This window comes from Carassius carassius, chromosome 49, assembly GCF_963082965.1.
Source record: "Carassius carassius chromosome 49, fCarCar2.1, whole genome shotgun sequence".
Lineage (NCBI taxonomy): Eukaryota > Metazoa > Chordata > Actinopteri > Cypriniformes > Cyprinidae > Carassius > Carassius carassius.
In genome coordinates, this window is record NC_081803.1 from 11,958,195 (window position 1) to 11,984,306 (window position 26,112).

At 36.8% G+C, this 26,112-nt stretch overlaps 1 protein-coding gene across 1 annotated transcript in view; it reads right to left on the minus strand.

The window, feature by feature from the left end:
- The window catches only part of LOC132132338 (mediator of RNA polymerase II transcription subunit 13-like), a 107,821-nt gene that overhangs the window by 37,836 nt on the left and 43,873 nt on the right, over window positions 1–26,112 (minus strand). Inside the window, exons 5-9 of the mRNA XM_059544716.1 lie at window positions 23,198–23,395; window positions 22,812–23,006; window positions 22,552–22,714; window positions 20,859–20,972; window positions 13,568–14,296 (exon numbers count right to left, since the gene is read on the minus strand). Coding sequence (XP_059400699.1) covers window positions 13,568–14,296; window positions 20,859–20,972; window positions 22,552–22,714; window positions 22,812–23,006; window positions 23,198–23,395 — 1,399 coding nt within the window. The remainder of the gene's footprint in view (window positions 1–13,567; window positions 14,297–20,858; window positions 20,973–22,551; window positions 22,715–22,811; window positions 23,007–23,197; window positions 23,396–26,112) is intronic.

A 26,112-nucleotide genomic window follows, 5' to 3' on the forward strand; every position in this document is an offset into this window, starting at 1 on the left:
ATGCAGTGGAAAGGTTTTTTTGGGTTAATTTTCATGGCAAAGAAGGACTATGCAATTCATCTGATCACTCTTCATAACATTCTGGAATATATGCAAATTGCTATTATAAAAACTTAAGCAGCAACTTTTCCAATTTCCAATATTTATGTAATTCTCAAAACTTTTGGCCACAACTGTACACTACTATCACTATTGTGAATGAGCACCAATTTGCCTCCGATCTGCCATTACTAAACTAAATCATGTCTTGTGTCGATTATTAAAACGACACTGAGGTACTGAAGTGCCACAAAACAAACCTGTTTTCAGGAGTTTTTCTAAAAAAATGGACTATGATCGGCATAATGGTACTGTAGCTAACAACATGACAAACTAAATGGACTGTAATTTCATTCCCAGCACACTTGCTCTTGTCAAACTAAATACAGCCTCTACTTCGACTAAGGACTATATGACAGAAAAAAAGTGTTCACATATTTGGAAGATCTTGCCCCAGCATTAGTAGGGATATGTTTTCCTAATTAATGTTGTTCAGTTGCTTTGACACAATCTGTTTTGTTTAAGGCAAGACACTGCAGGTGAATAGGGTAAAAAATAATAACTAATAATTATCACCTTACTAACCCAGTTGATTGATTACATTGATTATTGCAAACATTTTTTGTATTACAAGTTTTCAAAAATGTTATGTTTAAATATGCAAATGAGGCATTATTTAAAGAAAAAATGCGCTAATTTGCATAAATGTCTAGTACAAAAATCTTAACACTAGATGAAGTCAGTTTCAAAAAATTTTGTTAAATTTTTTTGACATAAGAGTCGAATGTTTTTACAGAGGGAATTCTGGGTATCTTTTTTGTCACTCCATATTTCAGAAAATACTTTGAACAGCAAGAAAATAATATATTTTCAAAATTTTGGGGGGAATAAAACGTTATAACTATATAATCAAGGAAAATATATATGAACAAATACCTCTGTAAAAACCTTCAGAATATAGACAGGAATAAAAATGTAAAGTTTGGTGTGTAAGTTCTACTGAAGTGGAGATTTATGGCTCAGTGTTGGAGGAAAAAACTCATTTTGAGAAAACGACCTTTAAAAATATGTGTTGTAAATTAAATCTATGGACACAAACAGATAAATTGATATAAAAGAAACACTTAACAGTGTCTTTTGGATGTTCTCCTTCCACTAGTCTGAAAAAGCACTTTATGAAAAACCAAAAAGCCCAAAATCTCAAAATTGACAGGTGCTTGAAAAAACAGTGTTTTTGCCTGCAGTGTCTCACCTTAAAGCACTATATAAATAAAGGTCACTTGACTTTGAAACTACTTTGTTTGGCCTTTCAAAGGAGGACTATATCCACTTCATCATGCCTAGTGCTGATCTTTGCTGGTCATTGAGGAAATACATCACTTCGCGCTGTGGATCGAAGTCCAGCCCGGGTCATCACATGTGGTTGCCGCAAGACTGCCAGCCGCCTTGTTCTCAAGACTGCCAGCCGCCACTCACTCTAGCCCACCTTTTTATGCATTTTATGGACGACGGTTTCCTGAACCTGCAGACTAGCCAACAATGGGTCTGTGCTCAAAGGCGGTTTTATAAAGTGGGGCAGTCTGGTGCTTCTGACTCACAACATGTAAGCACGTTATTTATATTTAAAGATTTTGCCACTGATGATTCAAATGCGAGTTTTAACCATTGTAGAGTAGCTCTTCTTGTTAGTCCTTTCTCCAATCACAAATGCAGACATGTTTTTGTTTACGCAGCGTGATAGGCAATGCAGAAAAAAAAAGTAAATTATGTCCCCGCTGGATGCAACAAATGCCTCATTTGTAATGGGTTTTATTGGTTTTGTCTCATCGTGCTGGAAGATGGCATCACAGTATGGTGAGGGGCGTAACATTTCCATCACACGATTGAGGTATTCTGCCGATCAAGTTCAAGTTCATTTTATTTGTATTGCACATTTACAACAGCCACCAGGCCACCAGGCTGACCAAAGTGCTTTACAGAAGAGCAAGAATTTTACCACATACACAGAAAACGGACCAGACAAAAATTTTAAACCACCCGTTTAAAGATGATTAGAGATCGACCGATATGGGTTTTTCTATAGCCGATGCTGATGTTTAGAGGTCAGGGTCAGCCGATGGCCGATATGTGCTGCCGATTTTTAGGGCCGATATCTTGAAGTTTTTCCCTTCATTTGCATGCTAAAATGTCACACTAATAATAAGTGGATGCACAACATTTCTAAACTTATCATAATTTATTTAGCACTGACTTGAACCATCTCTCGAATCTTAATTTTGTGCACTGCACAGTATTAAATGTCAATCATTCACATAAATGTTTGAGCATTTATCAAGTAGAATTGGTTGGAACATAAATGTAAACTTAAATATACATTTATATAAATACAATTTTAGAAATAAAAATCAATTAACCGTCTGGAGTCTAAGGGTATTTTTGGGGCCTGGAGAAGTTTTGTAATGCCCTGACATTTGTGCTTTTTTCAGTTTCTTATAAATATCTAAATGGTTAAAGTCTAATCTCACTGTAATCAGCACAAACTGGGCTATAATAATATGTGAGCAGCATGTATGTACATGATTGTGTTTTTGAGAAAAAAAAATGTTATGCGTGGTTAGTGAAAAACAAAAAATGTTAAAACAATTGAATAAGGCAAAAAAACACAAAGAACAATGGTTCCCGGGATTTTTGAGAACTGGAGCTTATAGCCTAGAATTTTTCTTTCTAAATTATGTGAAAATCATCTTGTTTACTCACTTACAGAAAACAATATATTGATTTAAATTTTCCCAGACACTTTTTGTTGGTAAAAGTTATATGCGAGTAGGCGTCAACTATCATGAATATCATTGTGATTTACACCTGAGAAGACAAAGGCCTGCATAATGAGCTGCATAATGAGTCTTTCAGTCATCTGTACCACTGAGAGGGAAGAGTTACAAGAAAGAATGTGAGGACAAAATAAATCTATATAATTTTATGTTTGTAGTTTATTTAGAATATCTTTAATTATCCCACAACATAATTTAATATCCACTTGGGGGAGCAGTTAAACAGTTTATTAGGGACAATCAAAGCTGACTTTCAAACTAAATTTTTGCACCATTACTCAAGTCACACAATCCTTCAGAAATCTTATTTTCTACCAAAAAAAAAAAAAAACATTTATTGTTATTATTATTATTACCATTATTATTATTATTATTAATGTTGAAAAGAGCTGAGAATATTTTTCAGGTTTTTTAGGGGGGATAAATTAAAAGAACACCATTTTTTGTTACATTTGTTACAGTTACATTTATTTGTTACATTTATATTATTTACATCAAGCTTTTGAATGGTATAGTATTGTATATTGTTATTGAAACTTCATAATATTTCACTTGATTATACATTTAGTCAGGAATTATAGTTTGGAAAGTCTCACTAGTAAAATGTTTACACGTTATGTGAAAACTAGTACAAGTATATAAATAAATAAAAAGAGACTTACTCATGTTTATGATCTCTGCTGAATAAAGTGCTTCATTCTTTTTTTTCTGAGGAAATCCATTTCTCAAATCCTCAACCAATTCACATCTTTTTGGGGTGATTTATGTCTTATTCCTCTCATCGCGAAGCAAATAGTAAAATAAAAGAACTTGAAGAACAGTCTCGCTGCTTTATCTTCTGTGTGGGCGTATTCAAGCCGCGCGCTTCAGTTTGAATCTGAATAGTGCGTTCAGTGCTGCAGACAGCACACCTTGTTTATTATCTTTATTTTATAAGTGCACAGTTTTGTTATGTCTGTATCCAAAAAAAGTAGACCCTTTACAGATTCGATTGATCTATTGCTCTTATCTGTACGATTAAAACTGAAAGTGTAATTTAAGTTATTTTCGGGGTTATCAGGAGAAAATGACTCATAACGTGTATCCGCGTTAATCGACTCCAGAGGGTTAAACTGAAAAATATAAAAAATGTAATATATAAAAAATAAACAACAGTAGTGCTGCAAACAGACTAGCAACCAGCAACATTTGTGTTTGGTATAAATGACACAGAACACCTAAAGTGCATTCTAATTTCAAACTTACATCGCAGTCTGTTCATTATTAAAATAAAGTACAGTCAACCAAACATTTAAAAGGTTACACTGGTCAGTTTAAATAGACCGTAGTATACCGGTCCACTCTGCTGTTATGCACGTTTTGCTCATGTGAAGAGGATGATCTTTTCCGTCTAGTTTACATTAAAAATATATATATTATAGTTTAACATTCAAATATATTGCGAACATGGAAATATTTTGATATGTGCAGAACGAGACGTGAGCAATAACCTCTAAATACATCTAGTGAAACCCGCGCTCGCTCGTCCTCGTATGGATCGGATCATTTTTCGGATCAGCAAAAAAAAAAAAAAAAAAAAAAGGCCAAGACAAATAAACATACGTTTTGTCTTTTTTTATTAACATTAACTTATTAATTAAACATATGAAATCAACTTAAAGTGCACATGGCATAATATCTTATTTTTAACATAATAGTCTGCTGTGATGAAGTGAGCATGTTATAATCACAGAGCTCTCCGTCCCCCTGGACGTCCACCCTTCTGTCATGAGCGCAACAGAGGATGCTCGGGATAGTTCATCCACAACTTTTTTCTTCTCCTGTTCATAAAGATCTGGCACAATCTTTTTGCTGAAGTGGGTGCGCGACGGGATGTCGTAACGTGGCTCTACGCACCATCACAGTTTTACACTCTTTCCTTCATCATTATATCTGACAGGGAAGCCAAAATGCACGGGGCGTTCAAGCTCCTCTGTTCCTCCGCTCGCCATGGACTGTGTGGACTGAACATGCGCAACTTTTTTTTTTTTTTTTCATAAATCAATCCGCGAGTCACATGTGTGCCAAACCGAAGATATTGCTCCGAACAGATCACAGATCAATGATGATCCGTTGCACCACTACTAAAGTGTCATTTGAAAACATTGCAGTTGCGTTTTAAAATACAACAACGAGCACCACGAAACCATTTAAAGAGGAGCGTTCAGCGGTCTCCTTGACGGGAAACAGTCAACAAACTAAAATGATCTCCAATGTTTGGCGTGCCCTCTTCATTTTATCAAATGATCATAATCACATCTATTCATTTTACAAACCTGCTACTAGTATTTTATTCAGACTAAAACCCCTTTAATTCGGGTGAGAAAGCTTTTTTTCCAAGTGGCTTTTGCACATAATAATAATACCACTGCAGATGCATTTTGCAGCATTAAGGTTATTAATTTATCGTTAATTTAAACGATGATCGATCATGGAAATTATCGAATATTGACATCCCTAAATGCAAATGAGTTGGATGGAAACCTGGTTATTGTCTGCATCAAACCATGCTTCCGAACAAATGTAATTCACCGTTCTGGGCAGCTCCAGGACAGCGGTCTCTCCAATGACGGTGCTGTCTGTGAGCGAGACGAAGTAACGGAGCCCTCAATCACGCTGCAGTGTTTGTAAGAGCTGCCAACTCCTCCACCCCATTTACAGAGTGAAATTCTCAGACTACCTTTATCTCCCAGGACTGTTGTTGAATCTTCCAAAAGTTTTGGCTTGGGGTGCTTCACATGCAGCAGCAGCACTTTCCATCGCACCAACAACACGGGGCTGCCCGCCGACGTCCCTGACTTTAAATCGGCGCGACTAAACACTGATATCGGCCGATTCCGATATATTAAAAAAATGACAAATATTGGCCCGATATATCGGTCGACCTCTAAAGATGACCATATCACAGTAGTCAATACACTAAGGAAAACAAATAGGTTTTTAGCAAGGACTTAAAAACAGACAAAGAAGGGGCCCTTCTAATCTCTAAAGGCAGGGTATTCCAGAGTCGTGGCCTTGCCACTGCAAATGCATGCTCCCCTCTACGCTTAAGCCTAACGCGAGGGACCACCAACAAAGCCTAAGCCAATCACAACGCACTGCCCAATCAGCATACACCTCGCTTTTCAGAACGATGAGCTTTGTAAAAATTGATGCTTTTCAGAAGGGCACATATCAACTTTATATTCTCATGTGACTTTTGACGTCAATCCCAACTAGTGTTGCAAAATTATGGGAATTTTCAAGACTGGAAACTTTTCATTAGGGATGTCCAGATCCGATCACGTGATCGGACATAGGGCCAGATCGAGTGGTTTCAGACTCGATCGGAATCGGACGTTACCTCCCGATCAGAACTCGGATATATAGATATATATATATTCTCATTAATTTTTAACACATCTTTAGTTATGCGGTGGCACAGTTAGACCCTTTTGACTCCACACAGAAACAGCAACGCGTGCGGCATGACATCACTTTGTTTTCAAGAGCTGGTGTGAATAAATATAGATTCAAACTCAAAGAGACATGATAGTCTGCGCATGACTTGATATTTCATTTGGACCCAGAATATAGCGAGATAAACATCACAGATCGCTAAACTCTCATGCAGTGTGTGTTTCATTCATACTCTAAGCCGGTATCAGCTGATATCAGGAAATTTCTAATATGGACAAAAGCGTCCAGCTATCGTTGTGGTGCTCAGAGGAAAACAGAAACTTGCAAACACGAAGACATTAATACACGATCACGACAATAAATTGTTTTTCAAGTCATCTCCAGCAAGTGATATATAAAGTATATGAACAATGCAGTGCTAATTGACATAGCATTTATTACAGTATAGAAACTATACTGCCTTATGTGATAAACAGTGTTTGTAGTATATAAACAAATCATTATTATTTGTTATTGTCCAGCATTTATAGATTTCTAAGCCAATTAAAATCTAGAAATTAGAGAAAAATTAAAGTTGCCTATACTACCAGTCAGAAGTTTTTGAACAGTAAGCTTGTTAATGTTTTTGTTTTAAAGAATTCTCTTCTGTTCACCAAGCCTGCATTTATTTGATCCAAAGTACAGCAAATAGAGCTGGGTATTGTTCAAAATCTTTCGATCCGGTGCCAATTTCGATACCTCAGTTTCAATACCGGTTCCTAACGATACTTTTTTCGATACCATGTGTTTTAAAATCCATTTCAACATCAACACAAATACATTAAACACAAAACTTATATTTTTCACCTTAATTAAAACTTTTTGGTAACACTTCACACTCAGGATAACAGGGCGGACTGGGACCAAAAAGTTGCCCTGGACTTTCTGGCCCACAGCAGCCCACCACATCATAACGCAAACGCCCGTTTTGAAGTCATTTATTAATTTAATATTTAAGTAAACAGTTTGGGGATTTTAACCAATAGGGCAACTGATCCTCCGTTGAAAAAAAAAAGAAAAAAAAAGAACAGCAGCTGTTCATTTAGTGACTCCTAGTGATGTTCATCAAGACACAAACAGTCTTCTAGAACTCACACTTTGCATTCAGTTAGCAGATCCATACGAATCATGCATGAAATAGAAGTTTATAAACTCAAACGATGTTCAATAATAGATCATCTTTGGCTCGGTAATACAAGTTCATGATCCGATTAGTGAACCGATGATTCGAGTCAATCTTTTAAAATAATAATTTCTTTTGTTTAACGAAACCAGTGTGGAAACCAGTGTTTCACAAACTGGATAGATCTGAGGTGCAGGGCTCGCAAAATCGTTAGCCCCACGTCCCGGGGCTATTGTGTTTTCCAGTCCGATGGGCTATTGTGAATAGTGATGTAAAATTCCTAACTTGATTCGCGTTGTTCACTCGCTTGAAGGGGTGAAACAGATCGTAGCTGATCGTTTGCACTTGTTTCTAAATATTGCTGATTCAAGCGTTTTAAACAATTTGCGCGCGTTCGGAGCTTGCGCTCACTCATTCAAAACACGCGCTGCCAGCAGCATTTCAGACAATGTGCGTACAGAGAATGAATTCATCTTTCGCGTATCGTAGCTTCTGAATGAACACATCATTATTATTTGTTATTGTCCAGCATTTATAGATTTCTAAGCCAATTAAAATCCGTGATTAAAATCAATTATATCAAAATAATTGTCTCTGCAAGTATTCTCGTAAACACAGTCGGTTATGTTTTAAGTGAACCTATACAGTGGCCTGCTGCTTAGAGAAATTCGCTGTACCGGATAAATCTGTCTCTCTCTCTCTGTTTTTTAGACGACGTGAAAGGGGGCGTGTTTCAAGATACGCAATGGAGTAGACCAAACTAAACGGGGAGGGAGGGAAAAACACTCCAATCTAGGGCTGCAACTAACGATTATTTTGATAATCGATTAATCTGTCGATTATTTTTACGATTAATCGATTAATCGGTTTATGTGCTTATATTTTAGTTTTTTCAATTTTTTCCCCAAGTAAATTATTAATAAATGGTCTTTATCCTTCAGCATAGATTTTTAAGAGATTTTAACCATTTTGCATTGTCATATCCTCATTAAAAATATACCTGGAGTTGTTTTATTGTGTTAGTAATCTTTTGTCGAACTCTTCTGCAATCAAAACACTGACCCATACTCTAGCAAATTTCACAAGGAGATATCAAATGTTTTCACCATGGCAGTCCTTAGAGCTCCTAAAATAGTTTAACATCCCGGACAAAGCTTATTAAGGAATCTTTCAGAACATATTTTCACGAAGAATAAGGATAAAACAGAATAAAATTGCAGTGCATTGTATTTTATTATTTACTGGAAAACAGCTTTATAGCTTTTGCTGTGAAATTGTAAACAATCCTTCGAAAAAAGTGCCAATGGCATGAAACCTGAATGGAACTCACAATTTAAAGTAAAATCCATCAGAAGGTTGTCCAGAAAAAAAAATTGGACACACACAAAAAACCTGCTGTGTGAAAAAGAGCAGTGAATACTTAGAAAAAAAGTGTATTTCAAATATCTTTAAACATTTATCTCTCTCATTCAGTCATAATTAGGCTGCACGACTGAATTTTGAACTGGTAAACGACAAACTGATCACAGAACATGTTTGTAAAGCTTTAAATGTTAACTGTTAAAAAGCAATGTTATCAGCTTTTACGACTAAACATTTGCAAACAACATTGTACTGGAGAATCTGCACAAATGAAAGTCTTAGGGGCCGTTCACATATCGCGCCTAAAAACGCGTGGAAAACGCTAGGCGCGCCACTTTCTCCTCCTTTCCAAAGCGCTCGTGCAGAAGCGCCCCTGAGGCGTCTGCCTTTGCTAAGCAACCATGACGTGCTCTCTCCTTGAAGACGCGGAAATTTCAGCAAAGGATAAATGGATTTGCAGCTCAAAAAATCGCTTGCAGTAGCTCTGCTACTAAATTTATTTCAAAATGGAAATCCATATACAACTATGATCAGCTGTTCCTTTCATCTTGACTGAGCTTTTAAAGTTGTTACGGGAAAGGATGAAGCTGATTGGTTAGTTCTTGTCACATGACCCGCGTTGCGCTTGCTGCATTCTGAAAAGTTGAAATGTTTTAACTCGATGCGGTGTTGGAAATAACGAACTTGAGCGCGCAAAAGACGCGATATGTGAACGTCCCCTTAAACAGTTCCGTAGTGCAGAGTTTACAGGTTACTCTTCTTTTTTGAAGGCTCAAAGTAATACTCCCACATCCTGCTGAATGCTGCAGAGACGCTGTTCGGGAAGCACGTGACAAAACGAGGCCAGCTATTGGCTATTCGCTACTTCTCCTGTTGTACTGGCTGAGTAAAACCTCCGGTGGCTCATTACTGCCACACTTTGGTCACCGCAGATTTGAAATATGCACGAAATGAGCCGCTTACGGCAAATAAAAGTTATTTAGCAACGAATCGATGACTAAATTAGTTGACAACTATTTTAATCGATTAAATCGATTCGTTGTTTCAGCTCTACTCCAATCCAAACAAATGCGCCAGCTTTGGTTGCAATACTCTTATCACACTTTGCTGGCTCGGCATCCACTTTTATAAAGTGTAGCCACACTTTAGACCTCTTTGGCATTGTAAAACAGAAACGTTATGATGAAAAAATAACTACACTTGTGTTGAGTGACTGCGAGTATCTTCAAAAAATCCTCCCTGTCACGTAACGTGGTGGTGGGCAGCCAATCACGGCGAATTTAGGTCCTTACATGCACGTATGCTAAAAGCTCACACAGACACAGCCGCTTGGCAAAAAAAAAAAAAAAACATAAAAAATCGGCCGCTTGGCTTTTGGAACCGAAATTTGGCATCGAAAGATAAACAATTTTTCGTTACTCCTAATATTGAAGTTTTTCGTTCGATACCATAAAGGCATTGAGGTTCGGTACTCAGCCCTAACAGCAAAACAGTAAGATTTTGAAATATTTTTACTAGCCTATTTAAAATAGCTGTTTTATATTTGAATATATTTCATAATGTTTCATAATTTATTGAACATCCTGGATCTGTTTTTACGCTCTTCTTTATTCTTTTTTAATGTATTATAGAAGTATTGGATCGGGATTCGGTATCGGCAGATACTCAAAATCAAATGATCAAAAAAATAAAAATAAAAACCTGATCGGGACATCCCTACTTTCCATGGGAATATATGGGAATTAACGGGAATAAATTGTGGATTTGCTAATTTGTTGTAACTGGAAACTCAAATGTGGTTAAAACAATCAGATTTAATGCCATTTCGGTTGAGTTTCTACCCTACACATTGCTTAATCACACACAGCACACTGCTTAGTGCAGGCCATACCCCATACATGCAATGTGCATTCCTCCATAACATGCAAAAATAATTTCTTAAATCCTGCACACGAAATATCAACATGACCATCTTGGTGGTTATTCATGTAAATTCCATGAATATTTTAATATTATATATATATATATATATATATATATATATATATATATATATATATATATATATATATATATATATATATATATATATACATATATATAAATTCTTTTTTAACAATGCATTACCGGTTTTTAGGGTCAGTATTTTTTTTTCCTCTTTTTTTTTTTAAAGAAATGTATACTTATATTCAACAAGGACGTGTTAAATTAATAAAAAGAGTAAAGACTTACATTTTTAGAAAAGATTTCTATTTTGAATAAACACTGTTCTTAAGTTTATATTCATCAATAAATCTTGAAAAAAAGCATCACAGATTCTCCAAAAAACCCAAACTTTTTATTTTTAAAATTTGTATTAGTTTGCATGCATGTCAGCTTAGATAAAACAAAATGTTTATATTTATGTTTGTATATAATACAGATTTTTAAATTTCCCAAAATTCCCAAATAATTCCCATACATTGCCCAAAATTCCCATCAATTCCTGGTAAGTTTCCAGCTTGGAATATTTCCAAAATTCCACAGATGAAGTTCCATGAAAAGTTTCCGGAAATCAGATGTGTATCATTGTACTGGATGCCTGCAGTCAGTTTTGAAAGGGACGGTACCCTATAAATACATGCAGCTGAATTTGTCAATTTTAATCAAATAACAAAACCGCTATAACAAAGATTAATCTGAATTTAATGCAGTAAACAATGTAGTGTTATTCTACACTTAATTATTACATTTCTATAGCTGAATACTACTGTTTATTTTATCTATGCTTGTCAATTGTGCTTTTTTATTGACTGTTCACTTTAATCATGTTTAGTGTGATAGTTTTATTGTGGTATATGAAGAAGTACTTAGTGTATGGAAAGCAAAGTTACAATGATATAAAGTATAGTGTCATTATCTTTTTGTTTGTTTTTATGTTCACTGATGTTAAAATGAAATTTTCTGATTTGCGACATTACTTTTTATTTACTGCTAAAATTGCTGGTCACTAAGTTATAGTGATTTTTTATTTTCCAAGAAAAAATTTGAAACAAATTAGTTAAATAATTTTATTATATAATTTGCATTTTTAAATATATTAAAATATAATTGAAATTGATTTTAAACAGCCCTATTACACAGACTACCATTTAAAAATAAATTAATAATTTTATTCAGCAAGTATATATTACATTGTTCAAAAGTGACATTTAAGACATTTATAATCTTCCAAAAATATTTATTTTTCAATTAAACACGGTTCTTTTGAATCTTCAGTTTATTAAAGAATACTGAAAATATTGACACTGACGTGAAGTTATTTTAAATTATATTTCACATTACTGTTTTACTGTACTTTTGATCAAATAAATGCAGCCTTTTTCTGGACAAACCATGCACTAAACTTTGATAGTTTAAACATTTAAGAGCCAAAGGACGCAAGCTCAAGCACGCAGTGAGAAGATTTGTGCGTGCGCTCATCCGAGGCGCGCAAACCCACGCCTCAGAACGCGCTCAAATATTAAGCTCTTTCTGAAGTATTATGTTTAAATGGATAAATTCACATTAAAATTATGTCAAAATGCCGTCTTGGTAAGTATCCTACAGCAGACATAGCCGGCTGAATGCTGTTTGAAAATTAACAAATTTTCGTACCTAAAAACTAATGCTAGGGAAAAAAAAAAAAACCTGAAAATCACCGTTAATTTTATCTGTACCTTTACTCTATTTATTTTTGCTGTTGCTTGTAGTTAGAATATTCTTTTTTTTTTTTTTTAAGTATAGTTTTTCCATAAACATAGCACATACCAAACCGTTCCGAAACAGTCAGTCACTCTAAAACCGTGAAACAAACACAACAGTGAAAAAGCCGTTCCACTCCTAGTTTAAACATATACCATGTTCATTTCTACTCTAAATCCCCACTTAAACCCCTGAGTGTTTGTATGCATGTGTGAAATGGACCCATAATCTCCTAGTTCACAACAGTGCTGGGCCTGCACATTAGTGAAGTATGATGTCAAAAGGGCGCATCATGAGAGATTAACATGGTTTGAGCACTCAGAGAAAGAACAATCTACACAGAACAAGAATGTGTGTGTTTGAGTGTGCAGTGCATGAGGCTACATCATAGCCATTTCAAACAAACAGTTCATAAACGGACAAGGGCATTTGGGGTTTGGTATTGGGGGCTCAAACTCTAGCTGCTGGAAATAAAAAGCCGTGAGCGAAAGGGATTAAGGGGGTCAACAGGGTGGTCCCACTCTCACTTAGAATCACCGTTACTTAAGCCATTATAACCCCCTGGCTTTGTACAGGTTACAGAGAAATCTATATCCTAAAGATATGCACTTTCAGTTCGCTGCATTGTTTGAGACTTCAGGGAGGTTTTAAAAGCAAATATAAACAAAACGTGTCTACAAGGGTACATATGAAGGAAAACAAAAGGTCTCTCCCCAGTAAAAGAGCTGCAAAAATGGACTTCAGAAATCAGGTTATCGGATCAATAGGTATAACGACCCAATGTCAACAAAGATTCAGTATTGAGTAAACTGGCCCACCCTGTTGAACAACAGCTAATCATAACAGAAATCATTTACATATAGTTGTTTGTTCGCCCAATCAATGGTAGACAGAGGGAAGAGTTTTTTCTATTATTTTTGCTTGGTGGCTCAGATATGACATTATTTACCTTCAAGTAAGTGCATTAAAGTGTGTGTGTGTGTGTGTGTGTGAAATAATCTGTGATACTTACTCAGTAACAGACATAATCCCTTCAGCTCCGAGTGACACCTCTTCTCTGAGTTTATCTCCTGGTAGTGATGGCGTGGGAACCTCTGCATCTTTCCTACGGGGCAGGTTGAAGAACCTCCACGGCGCGTGACTCCCATCGTCATCCAGGTTTACTGCTGCACTGATGTACGGGGTGGGTTCCAGGGGCTCAGGGTATGCAGGGGGAAAAGGTTGGGTGAGGGGCTCCAAACGGGCATCATCTGGGCCTTTCTGGGGCAGGAGGCATGGCTCTGCGGAAGGAGGGTAAAAATGTTGGCTGTGTGGTGTGGAGGGGTTCTTAATGGCGTCTGAGGATTCCTCGCCACGTTCACAAGGGTGAGGGCTCAGTGGTGGTGGCTGAGGAGAGCCGACCATCTCCGTTGAGCCATTGCTATCTATGGTAGCTCCGCCCCCGCTGTGCAGTTGTGGAGGTTTTGAGCCAGTGCTCACATCAGATGGGCGAAGTCCTGGAAACCGTCCACCCTCTTGACCTCTTAGAGCCAACCGCTGGCCAGCAGAAGCATCGGTTTCCATGGAGACATCTTCACAGACTGAGTTGCGATGGTGGAAGGGCGTCTGCGGGCGTTTCTGCTGCTTGTCGCCCTTTTCGGGCTTCTCCCCAGCTTTGTGCTTGATGGTTGACTGCTGCGTCTGACCGGCGGTGGGTGGCTGACCAGGCGTGCTGCCTGCTCTCTGCTTCAGCGTTTTGTGCCTGATAAGATAAAGAAATATTTTAACACAACAGATACATGAATTATGAACTGATGACATCATTAATAAGAAACCTATTACCAGAAATCTTATTTTATATTCCCCTCTTTTCACTGTGAGAGTTCATAACATTTCTTTTCAGGTTTAATGTAATTTTGAGACTTGTAACAGAGAAATGTAACAGTTTGTTAATTAGCTCATTATTTAGAATTTTCGAACTATTATTGGATCCTTGAAAAAACACAGTTTGAATAAAGATTCTCTTGTTTGTCGAGTCCAAGGACAGGTTTAAGAAACCACCCCTTTAACAACAAGCGCTCCTCTACTATCAGAGTCTGTCTGACCTGATAACATGTGTCCACATTTTATCAGACATGTAAAGCACAGCAGCTGCCAGAGATTCCCTGTGGCTTTCCTTTTACAGTGTCTTGTTTATAATGTTGATCTTGAGAGGCAGTCACCATCTCAAGCTCCACAGTATCTCAACACACAAGCCTGTAGCTACAAACTAAGGCTTTAAATACATGCCTTTCATCCCTCCCTTAAAAATGCAAGGCTTTCACAACAAGCACTCACATCACAAAGACAGAAAACTTCAGTTTGTTTCAGACATTTTACAGTGTTTTACATGTATGCATGTATTTAAAAGAGAGGCTCAAGCGTGTAGTTCATGTGTAGTGTGAGGGGTGTCAAGGAACTTATGTATGTATAGGAACTATGGAACTGTGTGAGGGGTTTGGGGTTGGGGGGCGTCAAGGAACTTATGTATGTATAGGAACTATGGAACTGTGTGAGGGGTTTGGGGGTGGGGGGCGTCAAGGAACTTATGTATGTATAGGAACTATGGAACTGTGTGAGGGGTTTGGGGGTGGGGGGCGTCAAGGAACTTATGTATGTATAGGAACTATGGAACTGTGTGTATATATATATACTGTGCGATATGGGGAAAATATCTAATTGCGATTTTAAATTTGCAAAGTCAAGCTTCAGCTCAATATTGTCAATAATGTGCAGCACAGTATGAGTATCATTAATCTGCTGGAAAAAAAAAATTCTTACAGTTTCCATGTAACCATTACAAAATTCTTTTTTGTTTTTGCCATTATTCCAATAGGAATTACTGTTGTTCTTTCCAATACAATTCCCATTATAACCCTGAAATCCTTTCAATTGTGTTTGGGGAGGGGTTCTATATGTATATATACAACCCGAATTCCGGAAAAGTTGGGACGTTTTTTAAATTTTAATAAAATGAAAACTAAAGGAATTTCAAATCACATGAGCCAATATTTTATTCACAATAGAACATAGATAACGTAGCAAATGTTTAAACTGAGAAATTTTACACTTTTATCCACTTAATTAGCTCATTTAAAATTTAATGCCTGCTACAGGTCTCAAAAAAGTTGGCACGGGGGCAACAAATGGCTAAAAAAGCCAGCAGTTTTGAAAAGATTCAGCTGGGAGAACATCTAGTGATTAATTAAGTTAATTGATATCAGGTCTGTAACATGATTAGCTATAAAAGCTTTGTCTTAGAGAAGCAGAGTCTCTCAGAAGTAAAGATGGGCAGAGGCTCTCCAATCTGTGAAAGACTGCGTAAAAAAATTGTGGAAAACTTTAAAAACAATGTTCCTCAACGTCAAATTGCAAAGGCTTTGCAAATCTCATCATCTACAGTGCATAACATCATCAAAAGATTCAGAGAAACTGGAGAAATCTCTGTGCGTAAGGGACAAGGCCGGAGACCTTTATTGGATGCCCGTGGTCTTCGGGCTCTCAGACGACACTGCATCACTCATCGGCATGATTGTGTCAATGACATTACTAAATGGGCCCAGGAATACTTTCAGAAACCACTGTCGGTAAACACAATCCGCCGTGCCATCAGCAGATGCCAACTAAAGCTCTATCATGCAAAAAGGAAGCCATATGTGAACATGGTCCAGAAGCGCCGTCGTGTCCTGTGGGCCAAGGCTCATTTAAAATGGACTATTTCAAAGTGGAATAGTGTTTTATGGTCAGACGAGTCCAAATTTGACATTCTTGTTGGAAATCACGGACGCCGTGTCCTCCGGGCTAAAGAGGAGGGAGACCTTCCAGCATGTTATCAGCGTTCAGTTCAAAAGCCAGCATCTCTGATGGTATGGGGGTGCATAAGTGCATACGGTATGGGCAGCTTGTTTTGGAAGGCTCTGTGAATGCTGAAAGGTATATAAAGGTTTTAGAGCAACATATGCTTCCCTCCAAACAACGTCTATTTCAGGGAAGGCCTTGTTTATTTCAGCAGGACAATGCAAAACCACATACTGCAGCTATAACAACAGCATGGCTTCGTCGTAGAAGAGTCCGGGTGCTAACCTGGCCTGCCTGCAGTCCAGATCTTTCACCTATATAGAACATTTGGCGCATCATTAAACGAAAAATACGTCAAAGACGACCACGAACTCTTCAGCAGCTGGAAATCTATATAAGGCAAGAATGGGACCAAATTCCAACAGCAAAACTCCAGCCACTCATAGCCTCAATGCCCAGACGTCTTCAAACTGTTTTGAAAAGAAAAGGAGATGGTACACCATGGTAAACATGCCCCGTCCCAACTATTTTGAGACCTGTAGCAGAAATCAAAATTGAAATGAGCTCATTTTGTGCATAAAATTGTAAACTTTCTCAGTTTAAACATTTGCTATGTTATCTATGTTCTATTGTGAATAAAATAATGGCTCATGTGATTTGAAAGTCTTTTAGTTTTCATTTTATTAAAATTTAAAAAACGTCCCAACTTTTCCGGAATTCGGGTTGTATATATATGTATGTATATATGTATGTATGTATGTATGTATATATAAAAAAAAAAATTCCAGCAGGCAAGTTTATAATGGTATAACTAATTTTATAGAATTATCAGAATCAGAATGAATCAGAATCAGAATGAGCTTTATTGCCAGGTATGTTTACACATACGAGGAATTTGTTTTCGTGATAGAAGCTCCGCAGTGCAACAGAATGACAGCGACAGAACAAAAAACACATAAAAGAATAAAAAATACAAAAAAATACAAAGTAGGTAAGGAATGGCAATATACAAATTGACAATTGTATGGCAATTAACTTAGTTACTGAATTTTACTGGAAATATTTATTTTTTATAGAACTATTTCTTTAGTCAATTATTAAAGTATTACATGTTACATTGCATTTGGGATTTTAAGAACAAGTGGAAAATGTGCTGAATGTTTCATTTCATCCAAGTGAAATTAGCAAGCAGTTTGACTGAATTTACAATAGTTTTAAACGCAGAGCCAGGCACGAGTCGACGCAGGTTGCGCATGTGCGTCAAGCCTCATACATACTGCCAGATGCGCTCGTGGAGATTTGCTGTGCAGGGCCGCGCGAGAATATAACCGAGCGTTACAAAACAGGCTGTGTGAGTGCGTCAAGTGTGAACAGCTTGTCCGATTCACGCCGCGTGGGGAAGAGAGGAGTGATTATGAGAAGTATTAAGAGACACAGGCTGTGTGTGCGGTCTTCTGAATTGGGAATAGCGAACATGCAATAAGAGATGGTCTTGATATGCATTGTAAATTATCTTTTTTGTTCGTTGTCCGCCTTTTCAAAGCTTAAGTTACATAACGTTTTTCTTTAGTTTTACTTTGCCTAACTATTGACCTGACCCTGTAGACGTTATAATCCCACTCTGTCTCTCTCCTGCTTTCCGGGTTTTTATATAATGGTGGGCATTTACACAGTTGGCTAGAGCAGAGCTGATTGGGGAGAACGGAGGTGCCCTCACTCTATTGGTAAGTAAGACTGTCACTCAAGGCTGACTTTCATGCATATGTTCTGGAACAGAGTAATATCGCGTCCACATCGCCATATATATATACATATATATATATATATACATATATATATACATATATATATATACATACATTTTATATAAATATATATATATAAATATATATATATATATATATATATATATATACATACATTTTATATAAATATATATATATATATATATATATATATATATATATATATATATATATATATATATATACACACACATATATACATATATATATCACATATATATACACACACACACACATATATATATATATATACATACACATATATACAAATACATAGACATATATATACATAAATACATACACATAAATACATACACATATATACATTTATTTATTTGTAATAATATACACTACTGGTCAGTAATTTGGGGTCAGTATTTTTTTCTTTCTTTCTTTTTTTTTTAAAATAAAATCAATACTTATTCAGCAAGGAGGTATTAAATTGATAAAAAGTGATAGTAAAGAAAATATATTAGAATATATATTATTAGAATTTTTTTTTCTATATATATACACATATATATATATTAGTGCTGTCAACGTTAACGCGTTAACGTATGCGATTAATTTTTGTCTGGTTTAACATGTCAAAATATTTAACGCAATTAACGCAGCATCCGTAGTTTCTGCCATCCATTGGCTAGCTTTACATTATATGATCACGATCTTATTCATTTAAATGCTTTTAAACATTTCAAGCGCGGCAAGACAAAAGAGAATGCGCTGTCTGTGAATGCCCTTATGTGACACATACACACGTACACACACACACACACACAATGCATAGACAGGGCGCCAGAATCCAGTTCTCTTAAGCGCTTGAACTAACAATAAACATCCCAAAGTGCCAGTTTTGTCGATTATCCTCATAAGAGCAATCTTAAATGATTTATATAAAGTCTAAAATGAACAGAAAGAGTTGTGAGAGAATGAGGCGAGATCCATAGACAGTATATAAACTTTGAGATCCGCGTGTCTGTCTGCTCTTAAAGGGACAGCAGCCAATAAAGCTTCCTGTCAGTAAAGTTAAAGAACAAAGGGAACAGAGAAAATGACTCGCTGCTCTTGACTAAATAACTTTTGTAGCTTTAATAAGGATTAACTATTTAATTTATAGTTTATGCAGTGCAGACTGCATATAACTTTGATAACTTTATAAAAATTTCTGTATATTTCCTAACTGTTAAGACAGGAAGGGCAGGAGTAAACATGACATTTATTATGGGTTTATGTTAGCATTGTTTTAAGTTTACTTAAATTAAAAACTGTTATATTTTTGAAGCCTAATAATAAATGTAAAAAAAAAAAAAAAAAAAAAATCAGTAGCTGTATTAATATCAGTAATACTGGCCTTCATTCATAAAAAGATGCCATTTAAACAAGTATTTAAATTTAACTGTGAAATTATTACATTAAAAAATTTATTAAAAACGTACAAAAACATTTCTTTTTTTATTGCGATTAATTGCGATTAATCACAGAAAAAATGTGTGATTAATCTAGTTAAAGTTTAATTGATTGACAGCACTAATATATATATATATATATATATATATATATATATATATATATATATATATATATATATATACACACACATACATATATATATATATATATATATATATATATATATATATATATGTATATACACAGTGATAGCATACATCCTTGGATGCTACTCCTTCAGTCATTTTCCAATGACTGGAGCTCAGCCAGGAGGTTGTGTCATCAAATGGTTACCAACTATCATTGAGTGTTTCGACCCCATAACACGTTCCTGTTGGCGGGTCAGCAGTGGTGGCCAGCCACTACTCAGGTCCTCCTGGCTGCCATCTCGACTCCTCCCTCCTATTCCAAATCCAACAGGAGGCTCTCTCTCTGCTTTTTAAACAGTGTGGTCATACTAAATGTTGATTTCATTTAGTTAAGTTAATAGAAGCTAATTAATAAAATCTATTTATGGCATTATTTTTGACAGCATCCTCACAGCATTCACGACTGCAGGTAAGCGCAGCGGTAACCCGAGGAAGCTGAGAAGAGAGCTTATCTGACTGAAATAATTTGAGATGTATGCTTCCTTTAAGTTTCCTTGAGGGAGAGTGGTTTGAGAACAGAAAACACAAAGCACTGTAAGAAACTCTACTTAGCACACCGCTATCTTTGTGTCACTGGACTGAGGAGCAAACTATCATCTGAGTATGTGGATATTAATGTTTTTCACAACATGTGAAACGATTTAAACACACACACACACACACACTAAGAATAAGTAAATAAATAAATAAAGTAAAAAGAAAAAAAAAATACATATATATACACATACATACACACGAAAACTTTTTTTTTTTTAATAAGCACTTCATTTGTTTCTTTTTTCTGCACAACACATGCAGACTATGAATATCTAAGCAATCTAATTTCTTCTCTTTATCAGAAAGGCAAATAAAAGAATCAGAGCAGAGCTTATGACACCTTAACACCATCACTCAGAAACCGGTTTGTTTTCACAAAGAGCATATTTAATACTCCGTGACAAATGTATTGCCTGTCATTTTCAGAGTGACAGATGACACTACACAGGCTGAAAAGTGATTAGTGGTGGCAGCGGCAGCAGTGTGGGATGGTTAAACAACGGCAGCCTGTGAGAATACAGGACTGAGTAAATGTTCATGTCTGTACCTCGAACAGTTGCAGCTTGATCTCTGTGTGGAGTCGACAAAGTCCCAGGAGCCCACTTTCATCAGCGTCTCCTCCTCGCTGGTCCCATTGGAGGCTGTAGCAGAGAATTTCCGTCTGAAAAGACACAATGAAACAAGATTGGATTCAAACTCTCTGAATCTTCTGAATGGTTTCTAAATCACAAAATCTATGGTACTTTGCTGAGGCAAGTTGTATGTTTTACTCCAGTAAATATCTCCCAGCGTCAGTTTAATTTTGAAAGTCAAATTCTGTATACATGCTGCTAAGTTATGGTTACACAAATGTTTATGAATATTTACCCAGGAAAAAAGATTTTATTGAACACACATTGACCTTTTTGAACAAAGGCGGATATGCCATTATAGGTAGTAAAATCAATTATAAGATTATCAGCTTTACTTGAGACAATTATTAAATGGCAAAAAGTAACTTTAACAAATAAACAGCATACATTGTTAAAATCTAAAATGTGACAACATGACTTGAAATTAATTAAATTGTAGTTTCGAAAAACTGTTCCCAAAATGGACTGAACTGACGTTTAAAAGCATATTAAACAATCACACATTAGGCTTGCTGCGATAGACTATGCTGATGGAGATACACTGGTTATGTTACTTGACCACCGCGCCACCGACCCCCAGCATCGTTTAGATTTTTTTATAGAAATAAAAATCTTTTATTTCAGTAAAGGAACAGGCACTAAAATTAAAAACTGAACGCAGTTGCTCAATGCAGCATGCCGAACGACCAGTATCCAGTGAGGAAAGCTGACTGACAAGAAGAGTGAGGTGAGACAGACAAGACGATGGCGGATGATTTAGGAAATGCAAAAACTGGATTTTGAATAGCTGTTGACTTTTTCCGTTTATCTGAGCTCATTTTGGAAGATTGTTAAAACATTAGTTTCTTATTTAATTGGTTCCACAATGTTTGCTGATTTTTTTTCTGTATTTAAACTGTGATTTATTTATCTTATTTTACATCAAGGTGTATGTCGTGCCTCCAAGCTTTCTTCCTCATTTTGCTCATAAACGTTCTACGTTTCTTATTTATTTGGTTGTATATTATGCATGTTTACTTTGCCTATTTCCAGTTTTGTATACCTATTTAAACTATGCAAGTTTTTTGTTATTTTATATTTGGCAAAACCTGGCATATAGCAGGGTGTATTTTTATTAGTTTGGTTAATAAAAGTTCTATGTTTTATAAATAAGCTAAAGCAAATTTGATGTTGTATTTTGTTGTTGTATTCAATCAATTGATGCCAAACTGCCGCCAATTCAAGAGTGAAAGTAAAATGCGCACGGCATTTAAGCCATTTTAAAGCTGAGGAAAAGAGGGAACATGGTGATACTGGTATTACCAGTGTTGTCACACGTTGATTAACCGGTGGGAAAATTTCTTCACCTTCACAAACCTTTCACACATTTGTGCAAATCTGACTCTAAACCTTACAGACAAAGCCCTTGTGAAAGGTTCCCTGTGTGACAACTAATCTTGATCACTCCTAATTGTTGTTTTTCCCCTCAGTTATCAGTAATAAAACATTATGTGGCTCAGATATGCATTGTACCAGTAACAGTGCATTGTAGATCTATCATGACTGAAATGCGATTATCTGATCTCAGATTTATTTTGAACTCATCTGAGGATTCCTGAGCACACTTACTTGTTCTGAGCTCGGTTGATGTTGCACTCCTGCCAAACACTCTCAACCACCTGGCTTGCCATCCTGCATGGAATCTTGCCACCGTGATGACTGGTGCTGTCAACACTGAATCCATCCATCGCCACAGGCAACCGCATCCACTTCTGTGCAGAGTGAGAGTGAACTAGAGAAAGAAAAAAAGACAAAGTTTGAGAGTGTAATGGATGCTGGCCATGAAATGAGATGGGCATGGGTTTGTGTCAAGGTTGAGGCATGTTTACCTGTCTGAGCCTCCTCAGGTGAGGTGGGAGGAGTCAGGGTCACTGAAGAGATGGCAGGGTCACGGTTTGAAGTAGGCACTTGATGGCCATTTGAATAGACAGCAGTGCAGTGCGAGGACCCCATAGATGTTACAGTGGGGATGCCTGACTGCGGGACTAACACCAGACATGCAGGATACACCATGCGCACACCACCTGGAGAAACAGCCACAAATTAACACCTTATGAATACACTTTTAGAAGAAAAAAAAATACTACGGATGAAAAAGACATTGCACACTATATATTAAATTTCTCCAGTATTTTCAGCGAATATGTAATGTTCCCACAATGCAACTGGTTTATTAACCAGCCTTTTAAGTAAAATATATTTTGTTCCAACTCACCAACAAGCACTTCCACTGCTGCCAGAGAGTCATCCTCCCAGTTGATGTCCTCCATTTTGTCCTCTGTGCTCTCCTTGGAGGTCGGGCTGATGGGATAGAACTGGTTCCATTCTTCAATGAGCTTCTGTGTTGGAGGGTCGGACCGTTTGAAGGACTGACCAGTCAATGTCCCGTTCAGCCCAAATGGACTCAGAATCACTACAGCGAGAATAAGAGAAGTGATTCATTCATACACACTACATACAGAACAGAACACGAGATATTAAGGAAGCAGTGACATAAAGGTCAAGAATCTGGGACACAAGCCTGTCAAGATTATTTAATCTAATTGAGATTATTTGAAATAATCAGAATCATTGTGCTCTTTTAATCTCAATCACAGATTGTCATTAAAATAAGGGAATTTTATAATTATAATTTAAGGAAATTATTTATTATTATTACTACTACTACTACTACTACTAACAATAATTATTACTGTTGTTATTATTATTATTATATTACAAAAATACAATTAAAACAGACTAAATCGTGTTAATGGAAGAAGTAAAAAAGAATAAATTACCAACAGAAACTGTACAATTTATATTTACTTTTAAGTTATATAAAATATTTAAATATTTCACAATTTACATAAAATACATCAATTTCAATATTTTTAAAACGGGGGTGCCCAACCCTGCTCCTGGCGTTCGACTGTCCTGCAAAGTTTAGCTCCAACCCTAATCAGGCACCTCAGTCATGATATTGAACATGCATCGTTGGAGAACCATTTTTCCCCGAGTAATTCTTCTATCCTAGTATTCTAATTAGTTTATGTTTATGCATCCAAGTACTTGTGTTAACATGATAGTGGCAAAAGAACCTTTGCTACAAAATACAATAAAGTGGCATTTATCTAAAGTTGTCCTTGGAAAGTTGCCCCAAACTGGTTCTTATAATGTGGACAGCCCGGCGTATGTAGCAGAAAAATACATGAAGACTAAGGAGCATGTAATCAGAACAGGGCCAAAGCAAATGAGTCTATGAAGCGGGGAACACTGTACAAACACTCCCGCCTGGCTTTCTTTCAACCGTTCCCTCCACTTCTGTTCCTCATTAACTGTGGTCTTAAATGACTCCTCCACTGCAGCTGAGTCTTTTTCCTTCCTCCTTTCTCTCAGACACTTTCCAAAAGCCTTTCATATCAACACAGCCTCCAGTTACTGCCAAGCAGCACTCATTCTGAGCCCATAAACCAACTTAAATAAACAGGTCACTCAGAGAGAGAGAGAGAGAGAGAGAGAGAGAGAGAAAAACAGGGTGAAAAAAGACAAGGACAGTATGCAAGACAAGGTAAAGCACAAATGTGGAAGCAACAGCATCAATTTTTCACTCTATTGGTATCTTACCAAAACACCTCTTTTTCTCAAGATCCGCTCTGTTACATGCTGTTGCAAGCCTAAAAAAATAACTAAACACTGAGGTAGGTAGTCACAAATTTACCCAAGGAAATGTAATTCTGTACTTGTGTGTTTCTGTAACTGCCTTGATATATTGATCCACATATTAGGGGTTAGGAGAAAGAAGGAGCTTCCAGGGAAAAAAGGTCGGGTTGGGGGAGGGGGGGGGGGGTGGTCGGGGGTGGATTGTCAGTGGATGAATCCATCCTGTGTCCTTCCATTAGCCAGCTCATTCCATGGCCTTCATCACATAAATCCATAAAAGCCACAATGACAAAGAACACCTCCATCCATCCTGAAGAGGTATGGGAAGAAGGAATGGGGGTAAGGGAATGCCATACAAATGGAAAAAGAGGTACAATTCATCTTTAATGAGTTATGGTATCTTAAATCTAAACACTCTAATAAAGATCATTATTCTGGCTTTAAAGCCTCAAAAATGCATTTTGGAAAAAAAGACAAGCTGAAAAGATGTAACAAAACATACACGGCTCATTTGCAGACCACCTCTGCAGGCAAAACTGTCGCTGTTAATATCTGACAGATCCTAGATCGAGCCAAGGTGAAGGGGGCGGAATTCGTTTGGCCTCCTGATGGCCAGCTCGTCCCAATGCATCAAAAAAAAAGACTCTGGAAGAAAGCCCAGCGTTGAGCTCTTCAGGTAGGCGGTAAGGCAAAAGATCAGAATTTGCATGGTAGGGGAGCTTGAAGTATTGAATCCACTAAAGAGGTATCAACAAGTTGGCCATCATTAGAAGGGGGTCTGCTGCTCCAGTCCGCTTTTGAGTGGGGGCATCACACAGATATAAAGCAATTTTCAGACAAACAGGTAAACAAATGTATTCCAATATCACACTGTTCACCTCCCATTTATTTTGTCAAGCAATCTGTGCACTACCAGTCTCTCTCTCACTCATTCTCCTGCTTGGTTAAGTGAGCTATGAGTTCATTACACCCCTCTCACTGCTCTTTATGAGGTCACAGTCGCAACACTTGCATGCTAACTAATCCGAGACTGTCAGAAACCGTGAGCAGCAGACCAAAGGAGATCGAGAGAGAGCGGGCAAGCAAGAAAAAGGTCAGCTGGTTCCAAATGACACATCACACATTCCTGACTCACTGTAAAGGTTATTTCCCCATCAAAAGGATGAATTATGTTTTAAAACATTAATTCGCAGGAACCGCAAACAATCTCAATTAAACAAACAATGGCAGATGTGATCTAGTGCATGGCTGTGGATTAGAGGCTGACATTTTTTCGGGATTTCCGCGGGAATCCCGTATGATTGTTCTCAAGGAGTTTGTCTGTTTTTTTTTCTGAATATTTAAAAAGATTCAGTACATTCATACGCAGTCATTTTCCCAATAATGCATTTAAAAAAGTAATCTTACAGTGCTACTTCATCTGTCTCTGATTTAGAATGAGCAGAAATCTGTAAGAAATGCATCGATCTTTAGATAAAATAACTGACG